The 20,500-nt window shown below is 38.6% G+C and overlaps 1 protein-coding gene across 2 annotated transcripts in view; it reads left to right on the top strand.

The window, feature by feature from the left end:
- LOC118264195 (meteorin-like protein) overlaps positions 1–20,500 on the top strand; it is a 33,234-nt gene that overhangs the window by 8,145 nt on the left and 4,589 nt on the right. Inside the window, exons 2-3 of one of the 2 annotated variants that reach the window (XM_050704787.1) lie at positions 18,778–18,989; positions 19,290–19,577. In XM_050704787.1, the coding sequence (XP_050560744.1) occupies positions 18,778–18,989; positions 19,290–19,577 (500 nt within the window). Of the gene's footprint in view, positions 1–18,777; positions 18,990–19,286; positions 19,578–20,500 lie in introns of both variants that reach the window. The other variant, XM_035576622.2, reaches the window with a different exon arrangement.

Raw genomic sequence — 20,500 nt, 5'->3', positions numbered from 1 at the left:
CAAATTGTAGGTCAGCATTGTGTCGGTGGGTCAATGAAGCCTCGCTTTGTGTCGCTACTGTTTACTTTTTCAATTCGTTCCTGGACTGCCCACTGCTTGCTTCTACGATAATTTTGTAACCGGAGAAATCGCGGTAACTTTGATCAATTTACATTTTATGATCCTAAAACTTCAACTTTAATACACACCTTTGTGCACCGCTTTACTTTAGAATATAAATTAACTTTGTAATTTAGTGAACACTGCGTCATATCTGATATGATTTATTAGCAAAAAGACTGGTTTGTAATCAATTAAACAGAAAAATATGGAAACAAGTATGTATGTCGTAAATTAGAAGAAGTCAAAGTATTATTACTGGTCGAGCCGAATCCTTCGAAGAATTTTTATCTCGTATCACCTTAGTTTTGCTAAAATATTTTGAATTCGGGATCAATAGGACCTTTTGAATAATGCATTAGAAGCGTCTGGCCCATTATTAGTGACGGTGCGCGGGCGCAGGGCCCTTGCCGCACGAGCTGCATATTAATGCGCTACAATTTCGTCGGCCGCTGTCAAATTACAATATTTTATCTTAATGTAATTCCAAAACATAATCCCATGAAATATGCTTTGTCATATAAAAATCACGCTAAGCATAAATTACTGTTTGTTCACCTTTAGCTGGCATCATTCATGATGACAATACATAATGCAGCCAGAATATTCCTGATTATTCATATTTATTTGTAAACGATGTTGAAATCGGATGCCTCGATGAAGTGAAAGCATGCAAAATAATTGACGTTAATGCCTTATTAAGAACGGCACGGGCCGGTTTTGACGTAATTCGACGCTGATCATGCGAGATGATGGGTCCACTCAACCAAGCTCCGGACGAGACTGGAGAGTCCTGTCATCTGTCACTTCATAATACATGTGTTGCGACCGGACAACAGGACATGCCACCCACAGGAAGGAAGCTAACACCAATGCATTACGCAAAATTTCCTTCAGCGAGAAAAAACTAGTCTTGGTGTCTGACGACATACCTGTTGATTATGGAGTCGAAATGATATCATGTTTACTTAATTTTTGCATCTCTGCCATTTAGGTCCATCATCGATTCTGAGCAGAACAAAAAATAAGTGAGCGGGGACCAACCGATTATAATGTAAAAAGAGGTTCGCGGTCGTTCCATAACCGATTGCAAATGGCAACTGCCGCAGGGCCTGCTGCGCCATTTATAGCTCTTCGCAATCTCGACTTCTAAAAAAAATATACAACAATTTTCTTCGGTGGATCGCTCAGAATCTATCGACCGTTTCGAGCTTATAATTAAATGAGATAAGTTGCCGAAAGACAATGAAAATTTGGTGTCACAAAAACTGCCAAACGCCGCGGTCCCTCTACAGAATGCCACTGCGTAACAGCCGATGGTGTCTTCAGTTTTTACTTTATCTCGCTTGTGGAAAGATCTTTTAAATACACATGGTTAAGTTTGATGTTCTAAATGTATGGAGACGTTATAAGTACCTCCATAACTCTTGCATTATTGTAATTCCAAGAAGAGAATGAAGAGCATTGAAGAGTTAGAACTGGCACATGTGCCGCGTTAAATTGAGACTGGAATGCCATAAAGTGAGGTTCAGCTCTCATATAATAACTCGTTTTGTTTACACAACGACCTGAGAGCCATAGTCGCGGCGACACAACAATGGCCGACCACTGAGCTTATGCCGACGTCCGTTAAGATTTCGTCCGATAATGGGCTAAATTGGCTTTAGTTCCCTTAATAAGGTGTATTAACTTTGTATCGGTGACAATCGTGTTTCGCGTTTGCGGCGTCATGAAAAGATTTTCTTGCAATATTCTTACATTCAAGTCGCCATTGTATGGGTTATTCGAATGGTTTTATTAGTGCCCTTGTATCCGCCGAGATGCATTCACTTCCTTTTATGATTTCATGTTAACTCACTTAATTCCAGCTCAATGCGCTTAGGCTACGCTTGAAAAGTAGGTGTAACTTAATACGAGAACACGCGAAACGACACACGATACTATTTAAACGGGAGGGACGTAGTGTGACGGATTTTGACACATTTTTATGAAAGTTCGAAAATATTCAAAGTTTTAAAGGAACAATTAGGTGTAACATAATATATGCATGTTATTATCACATTTAATGAGAGATTTTTAATGGACAGACAAGCGTATTGAAATGCGCTCAGTCAGACATAATTCTACAAACAACGACACTGCTCAGGCGCTTATCAAATGAAGCACGACAGCGGGCAGTACACGGGTACTTTAATACTTACCAGTGAGGCTGTATACTGAGCAGGGACAAGCGCTTGGATTTATGGGACTGGACCGGTAAGCGGCTTAGCAGCTACCACAATAAGAACTCCACGATCACCGGGGCTTTTCACACCTCCTTGTTTGGGCCGCGCGTTAGCGTTCACGCCTTGTGTGTATCTACCCCTAAAGTTCGCGCCTTACCTTTACATATCATGTATTCATTATGTAAAAGCTTTTTTACTTTTATTTGAGGTGGTCATCGCTGCCCTTTTACATTTTTTGGACGCGGCGCGGCATAATTATGTAGGAACGAAGTGTGGAATATTTGGTAAGCTTCTTAAAAAGATTCCAACATGTGTGAGGTGTCTTGGTAAGGTTACTGAATGCTGTCTAGGTGTAGCAGAAGCGATACCATCGAAAGTTGATAAACATGACCTTAAACAGGAGCCAATTAACTTTTACTACACAGCGATGGACTATTCAAGTTTTTCTAAAATAGCGAGAATGTGCATGCATACACGAACTAGTTGTAGATAGATGCTGGACTTAGAAGAACAACGCGTGTTAACAAAAGAAACAGTTTTAAAACGTTTTTTTTTCATGATATAATGACGGGGCGCTACGCAACTCATGCAAATGTGGGTTAAATAGAGAGATCGACGTGTGAAGAGTTGAGAGACGTTCCATCAAGTCATCAATCTAACGCTGCGTATAATAAGTACCTTTAAGTTTAACAATTAAAAGTTCTGCACGTTTTTCTTTATAATTACAGTACTCATACGAAGTGTACAGTATGTGAACACTATCTAAATAGAGAGATCGATGTGTAAGAGTGACCTTTTAACGAGTCATCAATCAGATGCTGTACAAAGAGTGTCGATGCAGCGTCCTGCGTGACTCCGGGTCGTGATAATCGTGAGCAGTCGCTATTGTTCAAGTGAAAGTTGACGTTACGACCGACGACCAAGTGGAGACATTACGAGCCTTTTGCGTGTTACCAAAACATCATTATACGAGATGACAATAATTTGTACATTTCCATTCATATTAACGGTCCACTAATCGGATACTACCGATTCTGTTTATAAAACATGACTTGGTGTTCTTTATTATCAAGTTGTGATGTAGCTAATCGTGTTTGGGGCCACTCATGTTGAACTTACTATCAAAAAGCTGAAGAGAAAACAAAAAATAGGACAAAGGATCTCATAACACAGGTCTTGTTCCAAAGTGTACTTGATGACAGAATTATTATCGTAATGGGCCTTTATAATATCAGCGACAAGTAATGTCTCCATCACTGTGGATGTAATTGCCAGAGGTTTTGTTGTCAAGTTAATCAAAATTGCATTACGTGTCGTTTCGTCACGGGCCCTCGCCGACAATCGTCGACAAAAAAGTCGCATTCATTTGACATACCCGAGTATCGCTATTGCGATTCTTGATGATTGATGGGACAATTTATCGAGGCTGAAGCGATGATGAGGTGCACGTATACGCTTTCTTGTCGCTGCTTGTAGTTAGTTAATGCGGAAAGCCTCGCACTTGTCTAATAATGAATAGAAGAAGAAAAAAGAGGATGTTGTAACCCTCTACTTACCTAATACGTGTAAGAAACGCTATTGGTTTCATATAAATGCAAGCGATTGCTCATTTCATTTTTAAAACTCCAATATTAAGATGCTACTGCATCAACTGTAAGTAAGACGTTAAAGTTGTGCTATCGTTATTATAATGAGTGCGGCAGATAGTGCACCTGCGTGACATCACAATAGAACATTATCGAGTGTTTACAGTTAATATTTAGATATATATCCAATGGCTGGCCGGGCGTGGGCGGCGCGGGCTGGCGTCTAACGAGTTATGTAAACACGCCGCGAGAGGTGACCACTGAGCCACACGAGGTATATGAGCACGCGCACGCCGACACGTCTCTAAGTAGCCATGTACGTACTGCTGTCAAGGGTGAGGTGTCATTTCCAAGATGTTTAGAAAGCGAGTACATTGTGTGTGGCTATGTAACTGTTGGAACTTGTAACTATCCAACTATCGGTTACTCGTATTGATAGTCCCAACATATCCACAAGATAAATACTGTAAGGTTTTATTGGCTATATCTCTTCAAGTACCTCTATTCACTATTCAACATATCACATAAAGTTGGAATAAGTGACGCTATTTGCACAAGTAACAGTATTTTCGACAATAGATAAGAAAATAAAGCAGTCGAGAATGTTTGCGTAGGATGTGGACGCGCGGGCGAGGTGGCGCGCGGTCAAAATATTTTATTTGCACGAGCACCCTGGACAAAGGCACAAAGCCCTGTTTGTGGTCCACCATTGTGTCGGCCTGTTGGGGTTTAGTGGTTTCTAAACAACTCCGTACGTGCCAACGCATATTTTGTCCAACCACGCAAGAAATATGCGGTCGCCACCACATTTGGTTCGGACGAGTACTCGTATCTTCGTAATTGCAATTGGAAACTGAATTCAAATTATTAATTTGTAAGATTTCTACCATCATCAAATGAATTAAAGTAAAAACCGCTGGCAATTTAGATATCATCTGCCTACGTTATAAAGATAAAATCACCATCTCAGATGGATTCATCGAACATTTCTAATTTGATGCATGGTGCCATATTAAATTTTTATCTTCATTCTCTAAAACTAATCTAGTAAAACGTTTTGTTATTGGAGTTCGTTAAACTTGGCCCGAGGCATTGTTGAATCAAGACTGTATGAAATAAGATCTTGTTTGCTGAACACTTGGAGTCCACTGCTACTTGGGTACCGGCGGCGGCTGAACCATAATATTTTCCTTTCCAACTCGATTCCAATAAAATAACTGATTGGAATTGTGCCATCAGTATCGGTGGACGTACGAACGTATTTTGTAATCAGAAAGTATCAGCGCGAGCTTCAATGATCTTACAAAAATAAATTCAATTGAATTTGAAGAGATCAAAGATTTAAGCTGTAACATGATGCCGACAAAATCTCTGAAGACGATATTGATTCTGATAACTGTACAAGTAAGATCTCATTGGATTTTAAAGTTTAAATCAACATGATATAAGTACCAAGTTACCAGCTTTTCTTTGTGCTATAAAATCACAACCGTCAAGGGACATAAATCACAATTAATAAGACATTGTCTGGTCACAATCACAAGGAAAGGATGCGAATATCTGTGTTGCTGAGTCGAGTGGCTGCGACCGTCATCTTGCTTAATTTACGAAGTCGGCCTTTGATACCACGCTAATTGGGTCCTAGTTCTGACTAAGCGGACATTCTGTTTCAATGTAACTCATTTGCATACCGACAGTTACGCATACCAACCTAGAACACACTTCATATCATATTCTATTCATATTATAATATTCAAAACTTCCAAACGTGGCGAACGTTTTTCGACTAATCAACCTTTTATGGCTTTATAGCCGTTTAGTATTACCTGCGCTTTGGGTTTATAGACGTGAACTTTTAGGTTCGGTTCCAAGCATTTGTTAAACAAATTAAGAAAATGAAAATGTTCGACACGACATGACGATACGTTCGTGTTCGGATAGATGTCCAAATTATCTCCTTATTTATTGCCATCAATTAATTCTGAGCGAGGCGGCGGCGAGCCAGTCATTAGTGGTAATTACATAGGCAAATAACAGAAATATGACACCAAATGAACCACTACATCTTACTAAGTAGTTTTTAAATTTCGTGTTTTAAAGTATTACCTACCTACTACATAAATCATGTTCTCGGTTCCCAGACATAGTAAAACTTGGTATAGCCGCTGCAATTGCGACAATGCCATGAATTTAAATAAACGGTCCAATCCACTCAGGTTACAACATTGGCCCTTTCCCTTCTCCTTGTTCCGACTAGCTGTCAATTTTATCTTAGGTACGATTTTATAATATAAATCGTATAGTTTATAAAGCAAAGTGGGTAGTTAGAATAGTAAGAAATATAGAAACGATATAATGAGATCGGTAAATCAAATGCAATAACAGCGGTGGCGACGCGGCGCGTGCCACAAGGCCGGTCAACTGAAGGAGTCAGATATCCTGGCGGTTGTTCTCTCTCGCGCACGCGCAGCCGACGCCGACGCGCGCTCTATAAGGCCTGCCAAGTATTATGATCACTCTTTAATGGAGATTTGACCTGTTTGGCAAGCAGTACGCGTTCGTCATTGCTGTCGTTACACCATATCCAAGCACGTGGCTCTGTAAGGCATTGCATACGACACCGGACACCGCTATCACTTTATTCAAATCACCGCCAGATAAAAAAGTATCCGCGCCATATACAGCAACATGGCGGCGTAATTTGAATGACGTATATGGTGAGATGTCAGAATTTGGTGTTCATTTACCTACATAGGCTGCGTATGGGGACACATCTTGATGCTATTTGGGCCAATTAAAATGCACCAATCTGTATGCAGTAACCCATAATGACAGACATCCTTTTTAATTGGAATTTCTTGCAACCGTCCGAACATCAACTCTCGGTTACAAAAGTGTGTCGGTGTGGCGCATTCGCATTCGTAGTCATAAAATAATACTTACAAGTTTAGCAGGATCGCATTGGCAATAGCCGGGGGCGTTTTGTCTTGGCTCGGGTCCACCGTTAAATAATAACAAGCATGTACGTAGTTCCACTGGCTATAAATTGCTTGCTGCCGGCGGGCACGGGGCACGCAATACCAATGCGGAAAATATTATGGTGTTCTGTATAGAGCGGGTACGGGTTTGCCAGAGGCTATGTAAAGCCTACTATTGTTGGTGCTCCGTAGTTGTCAAGCCAGTCGCTCGAACGGTTACGTAGTAGGATACTTAGGTTGTGCCCAGCTATTGTGCCTTTGTTTATGTCCTGGACTTATTCCACTCGATTGTTCTCTTTCATAAATTCTTTCGAAGCAATACCTCATTCATTGCTGCCATTCTGAGTTTGAATCTTAATGAGTTTCATAATATCATTCTTATTACTAAGAACAGTCTTCTGACTGACTTTTGTCGGCAAAATCCCCTAATTACAGGACACTTGTAAAGTGTACCTTATGTAGATCGGGCTAAGTGCATACGTCTCAGCGGAAATCAGTTGTTACGTCACGATAATCTACTTACACGATAACCATTTTTTGTTCAACGATACTGAAATCCCGTTTGCTCAAGTGAGGGGTGATAAAAAAGGTTATATTATAGAAAAAGGTATATTAATGAAGCCGGGGCGTGCGGCTTCCCTTCCAGGCGGTCGGGCGTTCTGTCTCGGCGCATTCCGGCGCATTGTGAGATGACCACGGAGCGCGCGACCACACCGCACCACCGCCGCACCGCATTACATAGCACTTATTGAAAACGAAACACTTTGGACACGGGACAACGTTTTTGTTCACGATCTGAAACCACAATTTGGTGATCTATGGAGACGAAATAAGTTCAATCGTTAATCAACTAAGTGAAGTGGCCAGTTTTCTTTTTATTATGGTAGTTGTAATGTAACCGCTGCGCTTGCGTGTCTTCTAACCGCGGTTGCTTTTTATACCCATCTAAAATTAGTTTCGAAAGTCTCCTTGCGAGTAATTTGTGTTTTTTCTAAACTGTTTAGGTAGTTAATTTTCTAGTATTAGTAAATTGTTATACTTTTCTTATATTCATTCACGACAATAATAAGATAATTAAAAATATTTACATTCAGTCGTTGATGTCTTTTGTAGGGGCCAAAATCGCTTTCACAATTTTCGCTAACGCTTTCAAACACATACCTGCCTATGATTTTTAACAAAACAAATATGTATTGAGTTAGTTAGTTAAATAAAAAAAAACACGCACAAGTTCCTACACAATAATTGCGGTATCTACTACCTAAGTACTAAGAGCTTGTGAAAGTTCAAAAGAAAGTTCGAGTTACGTAACTAATCCTTAGACAAGACTTGGTTCCTAGAATAATGAATTGTAGAAAGTGTATGAAACAAAAATAAATAGGGCAATGAAATTGTAAGTGAGTGTTTGTATTCAGTGCTCAAACCGCACGAACGTTTCACACGACTCTTTGCGTATTCCACCGGCGTATGCGCGTGAGAATCCTGCCCCAAAACATGCGGGTTTGTGAACTCCGTATCTATTAAACTTTTATCACAAGCGACGTGCTTTGATATGCCTTTGAAGATTTATCGCATTGTTTATAAACAATCAATTAATACGTTGGAGTTTGAGAACATTTTTAGCTAAGAAGTTTATTTATAACAAAACTTTATTTGATTGTAAGAACTAGATTGTCGTTTGCGATTTAACACGTTAACCGCCATGTCGCGTTGGTCACTGGTGACCGATGCTTAGCAGAAGATTTGCCTTCAACAGTTTTCTTTCGGCAGTTAATGCTTTAACTAAAACTATTGTACTTTACAAAGCAAAATCGGAATATATTCCAAATCTATGAGGGGATTCAATGGTAAATTAAACAAAGAAAAGCTATAAAAACAAGCCTTTCTAATTTTCGCAGACGTCTCATATAATGGAAACCTTATTGCAATTACGTTTACTTTAACATAAATTATTATAGAAAATGGTTAAACTAACAGAAAGGCTGTTATTGGTAGCGAATAGAACTAACTTTATAGGTCCACAATACGGACCGTTAGGTTTCTAGATTTGCTGTGATATGCAATAACTGGACCAGTTCCAAGTGTTCGACCATAAATATGGAGCTTTCCAACATTTACATAAGAACGGGTCTACAATCAATTCGAATTATTTCGTAACTAGAGTTCCGTTTACTCGATCGATAGATAGTTGCATGTTTTATTACTCGATTACTTACTCGATAATAGCGATGTTAACACCACTCGATTAATCGATACATCGAAAGTTGTTTAGGAGATTGTACAACTTATCTTTACCGTAATTACGGTGATGTTGGTAATTATGCGTAATTGTAATAAATCTATTAGATTTTTTCTTGAACAATTTATGTGATTAATAAATAATAATAATATGTTCAAGGGTAAAGAGAACACGTTTGTTAGGTTCTAGTTGGCTAATAACAACTTTTGATATTTGATTGATCGATTGAGAACACTTTTTAATGATCATTCGATTTATTTCAGTTCATTTATCAATTATTAAACTGTATTACAATTAAATACGTATGTAATATATCGCTTTAATCAACCATTAGTGTAATATATGACGCATAAATCTCGTTTTCACTAAACTTTGCCTTTGAGTAGGAAAATTTAGATAAAGAGTTTAATTGTAATTAAGAAGTTTTACAAGTAATTAAATAACAATTTTTAATACCAACAATAAATTGATGAGTATACATAAAAAGAAGTAGACATTAAAAATAGAAGTTAATAAGCATTAAAAGTATTTATACAGGGGCGTAAAAAACGTATTAATCCTACACGTAACGTAACACATAACACTATGAGTTATGGCTGCTTAACTCGATATTCAGACAACATATGGACAACACACCGAACTTTTGTTAAAACTTAAAACCTTTTACAATAAATCTCTTACGTAATATTTAAATATGTGTAATAAAGAACTGTAAAGATTTATCACAGTGACAATGATCTTATTTGTACTTATTTTAGGCACTTATGTTCTTATGTAGACGTACTTATTCGAGTAAAGGAACTTTGTCGACACTTTTGTAATCCTTAGGACGATGTACTTAAAGAAAACTGTTTACTTATATTTGGTTTTACTTTTTGTATTTCATGTCTATGTTGTGATGATACTTTTTTCCAAATGTATTGGTTTGATTTGAATATCGAACGGTAGATTCGGATATCAAATCTGTTGTTTCAAATAAATTATTCCATTTGCTAAAATAACTCGTCTTTGTGAGACTACTAAAATATACCGACGACTGATGTTGTATTGATAATGAGGTTTTTTTTATAGGAAATACTAAATTACAGTCTAAAATTATTCTGCCCTACATGGCGCCATTGTTAAGTAAGTTTGACACAGTTTGAATACGATTCTTGACGCACCGGAGATTTATCATTTATCTTTCCCTTTACACTAATCTAAATATGGTTTCGTGGGAAATGAAGACCTAATCTCATTGCGTTTGTAGGCCACCTCTTTATCAATAATCAGATTTTCTTGTAAAAAGTATTTCACTCAATTTTTACTAAAGTTACTAAACTATATGGGTAGGTAATGAACAGACTGACGGGCAGACGTGTTGACTGACCGTTCAAAACGTCACGTTGACATCTGTCACAGCTGTCAGTTGTCAGATAAAGTCGTGTGAACTATGCTTATCTGCGCAAGCGACTGATCATGCGCGGGATAGAATCGTCACCTTGTGGGAACTATTTGCTATCAGGTGCCTTTGATGCAACGATCTTAGGCAAACATGACTTGAGTATCAGTTGATAGAAAGACAGACTGATCGACATGTTTGGAAATGCGTTTTGTAATTTTGATATTGATTCCAAATGGATTTATTTGTACTATAAAAATTCAAGTAGGTACTCTAAACTCTTGTATATATCTGTTTATATAATTTTACATGGTTTATTGTCAGAGTATTGATTAGGCTAACAACGATACGTGTGTGATCCCGGTTCTATTTACAATTCACAGGTAATCAATCCTTATCAGAAATTTTACGACGAGCTGGCCACAACGTTGGGATAGCATGGGATAGATCATCGCTAATCAATTCCCACGTTTCGCACGATCATGTGAAAGTATTTTGTTATCGTATCGGAATATCCCTATCTTTTATCAATATGTTTTCCCATGACAACTATTCATGCAACTGAGACGTTTATTTGCATACAATATTATCTGACTATCCGATATCTGGGCTCTAAATCTTTTTTACGTACGTTTAGGACATAGAGATTAAATACTGTATGATACAGGTGTATTTTCTAAGGAATGTTCCAGGAATGTTGTAATTGATTGGTAACCAATATGATGATTAATTGATTCGATTTGTATTAAGATAAAAGTCTCAATAGAATTTAAATCAGTACCACTTCCATTAAAACGTCGAACACAGCGAAACTTAACTGATTGCAATACGATCCTGAATATAAAACTGCCGAAATATATTCATGAAGCAATAAACGCAGACACAATCGTGTCCAATCAAATATGATAAAGTATCCAGTCGACACGAAACACTGAATATTTTATATTGAATTATTTAAATTAGCTAGGATTGCATCTAGAGACACGCACAAGGAATGAAAAATGTCGCCCCTAAGGGTCCACATAATTGCATGCTTTCCAAATTACACGAAGGTAATTGTAGCTGTGTTTTACCGAGCTCGCGTGTTTTTGTCTTTAAATTACATTTTTGTTTGTTTTATTCGCCTAGTTATAAAATTATATGGCATTCGTATAATAATGCTGTGTAAGATGAAAAGAAATTGCGACATTATTTTAATAATGTTTAGACTAGCAGTTATGTTGCTTGCCTACTACGATGTATTTCTTCATGAATGGTACCAAGTTTTTACATTGAGTGAACAGAACAGAGGTCAGCATGTTTTGAATAAAGCAGATTATTTACTACGTTTGTCAGCATGTGTTCACATGTGCGCGGGCGCCGGTGACGTCGGTGGCGCCGACCGCACATGCGCACTCAGCCTAATTCATGGCCAAACCTCAACCAACACTCAAGTATTGTAGACAAAAAATAAATTCATGCTGTCCTACACGATTTATTGGCGACACTTGTACTACATGTTATTTGGAACGGATACGCCATGTTCAAAATTGCCGAGTGTCTTGCAATGCTTCCTAAACCGGCGCGTGACATTAAATTCAAATTAACAACTCCTCCATAGATGTGAAGTGATTATACGAGAAACGTTTTTGTTAGTACCGGCTTGCAAACTGCAAGCAATTAGACATTTTTTTCTGAATTAATGCTAAGTAGATATCCCGATACGGTAGTACACCCAGTCACAATCAATTTCAAATGCCTATGTTCGAAAGTAATTGCCGCGACTGCAAATCTGTTACTTAGTTACTTGTTTATGAACTACCGTAGCATAGCATAATATTGACGTCATCAAAAATGCATGTAACCGCTAAATATTTTATGACAATGCTAACTGTGCATAATTTATGTATATTTGTGCTTATGTCTCACTAATAGCACGGTAGATACATAGCACGGGTGTTGGCTGCACCAGTCATACGAGCAAACATGCGGTAATGAGTAGTCACGCTTCTATGTAACACTATGTACTTACTATTTACTGAGAGTATGTCGTGTCGCGCTTGTTTGTACAGCCACTTATAGCCACTGATTGGTCGCGATGACTGTACGCCTAGTACGGCACTAGAATGTTTGCTAATAGCACGTAATGGCGTGTACGTAAATGAAGCTAGTTATTTAGATACAGCTAAGTTTTAAGCTTAAGTTTTATTTGCTCTCTACTACTTTCCAAAACAATAACAAAACTTATTTATGTGCAGTAAGCAAAAAACATCACACAAAAAATGTTTCCGGAACATTGCGTCTGCATGTCGAATACAAATTGCTATTAGCCACTTCATTGTAATGCGGTGTCGCGTTACGAATTTTGTTTATCGCCATCAATTGATTTATAAGGTGCAGAATAGCAATTACCTCCGTATTTCTTAGCAGCTGACAGAGGGACGCCCACGCGCCCCGCACGAGTTCTGCTCTATTATACAATCAGGACGAATCAGCACATGGGACACCGACGACTCACCACGCACGGTCAGCCACGGAGGTCAATCTCACTGAGCATTCCAAGGCTAGCTCAATACGAACCTAATGATCCCATTATAATACTGAGCCAACAATCTAAACTGCACAAATATTTTTGATCCACGTATAATACAGTAGATTCGACATTACGCATCATACAATTTCCTAGATCTGCCCACGTCAATTACACTATTTTACACTAGATCGTGGCTGGCACGTTATTATTGTGATTGTTTCCTGGCAATTCTCGTTGCAGCTCTATAGATACAAGTAGTAATTTAGTAAACGGCAATTGAAATATTGCAAAGTTCACGGAGCGCATGCTTGGGCTACGAGCGATAGCTGGTAATTCAAATTTGATTCGATGAGATTGTAAAAGATTGTCGCAGGCTTTACAAAATGTTGCGTTCTCATTTTGATCGTGCGTAGCCGAAGGCGGCAAGCCGAGTTTCTCTCGATGATCAATAGAGCTGGTCTCTGGCATTGTATCGAATGTATCGCTGTATCGCCGGCCGCGTATCGTATATGAATACAATGGCACGCACGTGCTGCGTCGTCGCCCGCGGCGTCCGCCCCTACCATTGTCCAGCGAGCCATTGTTTCACGGAAATCCTCCGTACATGTCTTGGCACTCACCGTAATATCCTATTTTGATAATATTACCATGTGTGATTAGTCATCGCAAGTCATAAAATACGGTGACACAGGATGACATGGAGGAGAGGAAATGGCCGTATACTGCTTCAACAGGTGGACTATACGACAATCGCGAGGTAAAGAATTATAATTGCAATGATTGAGATTCCGAGCATAAACGGATTCTTGTGTCACCTTATTGATGATCAGTTCTTTGGTTACGATAAATCATTGTTCATTCTTTGTCCATCTCAGTCATACTTTTGCTCTTTCATTAAAATTGCGAAAAATATATCAAAGTAGGTAACCTGAACTAGAGAAGATTTCATTCTCAAAAACCGGTAAAACCATGTCTAATAATCTGACAGTGCATAATTTCTCGTTCATGCCTAAATCGAACTTATTTAGACGGTTTTTCCGACAACCAACTATGGAGATTACTATGAGGTGCTTAATGACGCGCGAGAAGCCACAGGCCAAATCTAGTTAAATATAAATCAACTTCATTAACAACCAACAATTTAGAAAGTACTAAACACATTTCCATTTATGATTTATGATATCTATTTTTCTTGTTTCCACTTAAAGTTGTAATACCAACGCCAGTATATCATTTGAATACAATAACATATTCGCTTGTAGTTAAGACACAATGCGGTTAGACAACTGGATCACGGAACTGCTTTGCTTATTTAGCCGTTCCTACAATCGCCGTACGCTCGACTATGACCTACAAACTAAAAAACCTTCCGACAACTCCCTCCTGAGGCCTTTGTGCGCAAGAGCATTCAATTCTTATAAGATTCAACTGCGGTTGTGTGGGTGAGCTTAAAAGCTTATAAATCTTTGTCGCTGTGAAGGTGTATGTGTGAGCGCGGACTTGACAAGAGCAACTCGATAGCGACACAATGCCTGGCATATTACCATATTGTAAGAGCCAGCAGTAAAACTTGTTTTATGTTAGTGCAGCAATATAGATCTTTGATAGGCTTTGCATTCTAAAAATGTCTGTATAATTTGGTACTACTGCTAATGTCTTACAGCGAGGCTGGAGAAAAACAAAATTATAAGCTTTCCCCCATTGCAATTTTCTACTTGATTTGAATTGCGGTGGAGTACAATTCTTTTATAATAAATCGTTTAAAAGAGAATAATACAATAACGGCATTCGCCTTGGTTTTTGTATTATACATAATTTGTATCTGTGTGGACGACAATGGTCGGCGCGTGGGCAGCAGGCTGCGCAGGCGTGGTCCGACCAGGGCTGCTAACAACTGTAACACTTTCGTATTTACCTTGCAATAAATTTTCTCGGCATTAACTGGCTTAGCCTACAAATATTTTAGACTAAACTACCTAGAAATAGGCAAGTAAATTCTAGATTAGTTTCATTTTATTTTGTACTTTATGTATCTGGTATCTAAGTTGAATGTCTCATATCTATTTAAGTTGCTTATAAAACGTAGTTTTTATGTTTGAGAAGCTTTTATGGTTTGTGTTAATCTAGTCAGAATCGGGCGGACAGAGAAAGGAGTGTGCACAGCCCTAGTAGAGACGGAGGTTGAACGCACGCGACATTGTTATCTCGAGCCAGGTTTGGGCGAGAATAAATAAAACTCTTCGTAGAAAAACACACATTTATTTTATTATTCTGTCGAGGCTCTTGTAATGTCACGATAACGCTTTATGGGACCTGTTATCGGGCACTAACGAACTTTCTACACAAAACCATACAAGAAATACAACCGAAAACATCGTAAACTTATAGGAAATATTCATTCCTTTCCATCATCTTACCGTTACAAAAATAAATTGCCAATTTTATTCGGAAAAGACAATAAGCTCAGATACATACATATTATTTAGAAACGTAATGATTTAGCTCCGATTTACATAACCAGTCCGATTTAGATTTTTATGTTTTTTCGATTTTTTTTCGTCAATCCATAATGGAATGGTAATTCCTATTCCTAGTTGATTTGGCACATTAACACGAATACGTTAATATTTGAAAATTTATTGCTTGGTAATAATCTTTTATGTGGAATAATAAAAATTGCTTTGAGAACAGTTTCTAATAAACGCTGTTAAACATAGCTCACATGCATATGAGAAAGAGTAACCACATAAGACATAAACTACAAAAATACCGGTTCTCCATCCAAAAATATGCCTTCATACTATTAACATCAATAATATTAATTGATTTACAAATCAAACTTAATTGATACAAGCCATTTCAACTGTTTTTTAAATTGAATAAAATTTCATATTGCAAAGTTCACATCATACTCGTGCCAGAAAATAAAATAATTTAAACACTAATTGGACTGCGCGCGTGACTCCATTTTAGATGTAATTCTTTGGACTTTTATGAAGGAGATAGATAGATGTAGGAGTTTATTGAGTGACAGAGATAGGTGTACAGTAGGGTGACGTTAAGGTACATTAGCAGCTTTTAGGCCGGTATCGGCGCCCGCGTCATTTGCCTGGTAATGGGCCGGGATTGCCTCAATTTGAATCTGCCGACGACCGTCTTTTTGTACACTTTGCTGGCTAATGGACCACGGTTACTCTGTTTTTGTTTTGTGCACCCATAACATAATGCTACTTAGATATGTAGAAATATGAATCATAATTCCATCAACCGTTAAAGCTTTAAATTGATTGCATAGTTCGATACGTATGTAAATAAAATGCGTCGTCGTATTTTTATCATTTCTAAGTTTACATTAAAAATCATAACAGGTTTATGTTTTCCAAATATTCTTGTCATAATAAATACATTTGATTATGTTCTGTAGTTTCAAAAGCATAAAATGCCGCTGCCGTTGCAGTTAACACCCATCGGCACGGATTTTTTGTGTTTCTGTTTGGAAACAAGAAAAAATTCTGTGCGGTTTTTATGTATATTGTTTTTGTGTGTTTGTCTTAGCGCGCGCCGATAACGAAGGCGACAGGGCTCGACAACTTTAAGTTTTTAGTCCCGTTTTACAATCCCATAGCACGAGCAATTTGCTTGCGCAATTTAGATAGTCTGCTACACAAATATCCCTAGATCCTAGATAGTATCAACTGCGCCGTGGACTACCTGAAACATAAAACACCGAAATGTCTGCTTAATCACTGTCCGAGTGACGCAAATACAACGCAAAGTAAAACAACTTTCAATTTAAATGTTACCGTACTATAAATACATCTACGTCCTACACAGCTTAATGATTGTTTTTAATTACAGTTAACCATTTACCTCTATTAACACAAATTGTTAACAAATCAAATAGCATTAATCAAGACGGAGAGATCACATCAAAGCTTGAAGTTTAAAGTTCAGGTAGTAAACCCTTTTGTGTTAAAAGGTTGTTAACCCCCGTAGACAGGGGTGCAGTACCTTTCACGTGTTGTCGCGCCGGGCAGGGGCGGGCCACATGAGCCCCACTTGTTGCTACATATTAGTTAATAATTTACAACACATATTTTTCAACGTTCAGCCATTAGTGGGGATTAAGGAAGTCTCCCGATGACGTGAAAGTAGGATATGACGTGACAGAATTGTCTATAGCCGTCGCCTATTACAATAAAAGAAAATCGATGCGTTGTCAGACGAGATCGAGCGCCGCTTGATTAATGTACGCGTTGGGACACACGGGATACATTTATATTGTGCGTAGGAGTGAGATGTGAGCTGAGCAATGACCCTTTACACTTTTAGCATTTAATAACAAAGAAAATAGGGAAATTTGTTGGTGGAAAAGTGTTTCGTTGCTCATGATAAAGACAAACAAAGTCATAAGTGCACTTTGCTTAAGACAGCTTTGGTAATATAAACAGGAATAAAGCATTTTGTTCGTAAGAAAACTTATAAGAAGACTGTCAGTAAGTGTACACCCCTTGAGCATAAATGAAACTAGATTACAAGACATAAAGTGTCGACATACAGGCGACATGTATGTAGATGCACGTACAACGCTCGGGCCACACAGACAATGCACTCCAACATAAAGGGACGCCATGGTTTTATTGGTCGGCCATGTAAAATCTTTACGTGGCATCTTTTATAGTGTGGTGTGTCGTATAACTCGTATATTTTAGGTTTATGGCGTGTGGCTGAGTCGCCGTGGGCCGGCGGCGTGGGTGCTACTCCAGAATCGCGGCCCACGTGCCAGATCGCAGATATCATTGTCCGCTCGGGGCTTGTTTATGGGAGCACTTCGAGATACCGACGAGAAATGACACCTTGATCGCGTGCCTTAATCTACCACTCCCTGCTCAGAACTTTCATCTAGATTTTCGCGTTGATCTAATTTAATAGAACCGGTAATAGTGTTACGGTTCAGAATAGCAAGATCGAAATTGACGTTGCATTTTAACATTTACGCTGAAAGAAAATAACCCTGCTTTCCGTACCGACTACCGACGTGGATATGGTCGATGACACTATAAATTAACTTCATAAAATTGCTGCTGACCTATAATTTTGGAACGATAAGGGTCAAATATTGATACAGGATTGGCTCATAAAATGTAGTGGCTTGAAACGGTAGCAATTTGAGTGTTCTTAATAATTTTATTGAGTGGAATAAATGGGGCCGGTCGGCAATGTCGCAGTGGACACGGAATATTTAATGACTACGGTAGCCGCGTTCCAATCAAATCGTCCAAATATGATTAAGACAGCTTTCGGCTCGTGAATAAATAAACTGCTACTAGCCTGTTCCTGTAGCTCAAGTTTTGCATTTTGTGACAGTTATGTGTCTAGAGTTGAGCATAATAAAGTTGTAAACTTCTGTGGAAAAATATGTCTTACTGGTAAAATAGTGTAAAATTTATTCACGCCCATGTACATATTTAACTCATTAGATGACTTCTGTGGAAAAATATGTCTCATTTGTAAAACATTGTAAAATTACTTTACGTCCATATACATATTAACTCATTAGGCGATTAGACGTAGGAGAATATAAACAATTTAATTAAAAAACTAACCTTTGACTTCTGTGGAAAAATATGTCTCATTTGTAAAATAGTGTAAAATTACTTTACGCCCATATACATAAATATTTAAGTCATTAGGCCATTAGACGTAGAAGAATATAAAAAATGTGACTAAAAAACTAACCTTTCATATTGTTTCCAGTGGCCTGACATCAACGACGGAGCGTGGAGTGACGCCTGTGTACCTGCGATGCAGGGAGGGCACCATCTCCTGGATGTACCCTCGAGGAGCTCTGCGTCTCATCCTGAGACCTCCCCTGCCCGGCGATGAGAGGGATTTCAAGATCTGCATCAGGGTCATACGGCGACCAGACCCACCTGATCTATTCCATTCACTGGAATTTAATGATACAGGTAATTTTAATACATGTCAACAAAAAATATTATCATTAATTGCTTTGTTTTACACATTATTTCTTATTTTCCAAATTGACTGAACCACTCCAAAAAAAAAAAACAAAACTGTTTGAAAATTGAAAATAAAATAAAGACTCACCCATAATTAATGGAGTTAGAGCTGGTCACAGATGGCAAGCGCTCTGCGTAAATTGTCGGTTGTGTGGACCCTTTTTGAATACCAGAGTACAACTCTTTCAACGTAATGATTTAATTATGGTTGCCCTTGTCTACAATGTAATGTGTGTCTTTCAGAAGTCGCTGAGCGGTTCCCTGCGCGTCTATTTGTGGAGGGCGCGCGAAGATTAGTTCCTTTGTATGCGCCCAATGATGGCGATCCAAGGGAACTGCGGTGCTTCCGAGGCAGACACGGAGGTGCTGCGATATATGTGGAAGCTGAACCAGAAGATGGTCCCCAGAGGAGAGAAGCCACCTTCAAATATGAAGCGCGGCCCCTAGTCCGGAGACACTACGACCCCAACACAGCAGACTGCAGACCTTGCTCCGATTCGGAACTCGAGCTCGCCTTCTGCACCAGCGACCTCGGTAAGACCTCACACGTATTCTCATTACTCCTGTAGCTATTCCTCCACCGCAATAATAAGTAATCGCAAACTCAGGAGCCCTCGCCCCGCTGAATGTTAATAAACCCGCGCCGGCGACCGCACAGTAATTTGTCGCCATCATCGAGATTCCTCGCGCCTCAAATTATATTAAACGTTGTTATACTTGAATATAATTTTATCATTTTTCTGCGCGCAACTACCGCGAAGTATTTACAGAATAAGACCATTTATCCAAAGGACCCTTTACTTTAAATTCTTCAACAATGTTGTATATTTTTACGTAAATGCAACCGAAAAAAGCTTTCGCATTGCTTCGTTCAGCTTTGTTATCGCCGCCAACAGCCAGTCGGACTCCTGTAATGATTAGATTGCATTTCATACCGGTCATGACTCACGGAAGCTTTAGCATATGTACTGATCGAGCCGGGATGAGCTGCTTAGATTCAATTTACGTCCGTATCGACGATGCTTGACAAGTGTATACCGGATAGACTAGTATGGGCGGACGGCACGCGACGCAGTAGGGAGTTGATGTTAATAGTTTTTTCTGGTTTGATAAATTATAATAGTTGAGGAGTTATGTCACTGCAGCGCATGCGTCCCGCCGCGTCGCCCGCGCACTCACGTTATTACCCGCCTCCAACACGTATCATTGATTTTTTGTTTGTCATGCCTCATATAAAAACCAGATATTTTTTTGGTCACAGGCGAAGGCCTCGTACGTGTTAAGGCTTTTTTTGTCAAATAAAAATGACAAGCTATTGTTAAATTGTCAGGAACATGGAATTATTATTCTATTGTTTCTGTTTGTAAGATTTATGAATTTTAGTATAGGTTATTAAGGAGAGCTTGAGAGCTTTCGGCTAGGTATCTATTAACACTGTCTAACAATTAAATTAACAG

Source organism: Spodoptera frugiperda, chromosome 26 (assembly GCF_023101765.2).
Source record: "Spodoptera frugiperda isolate SF20-4 chromosome 26, AGI-APGP_CSIRO_Sfru_2.0, whole genome shotgun sequence".
Taxonomy (NCBI): Eukaryota; Metazoa; Arthropoda; class Insecta; order Lepidoptera; family Noctuidae; genus Spodoptera; species Spodoptera frugiperda.
Note: the sequence above shows the minus strand (reverse complement) of the source record. Positions and strands in the feature narration are given on the sequence as shown.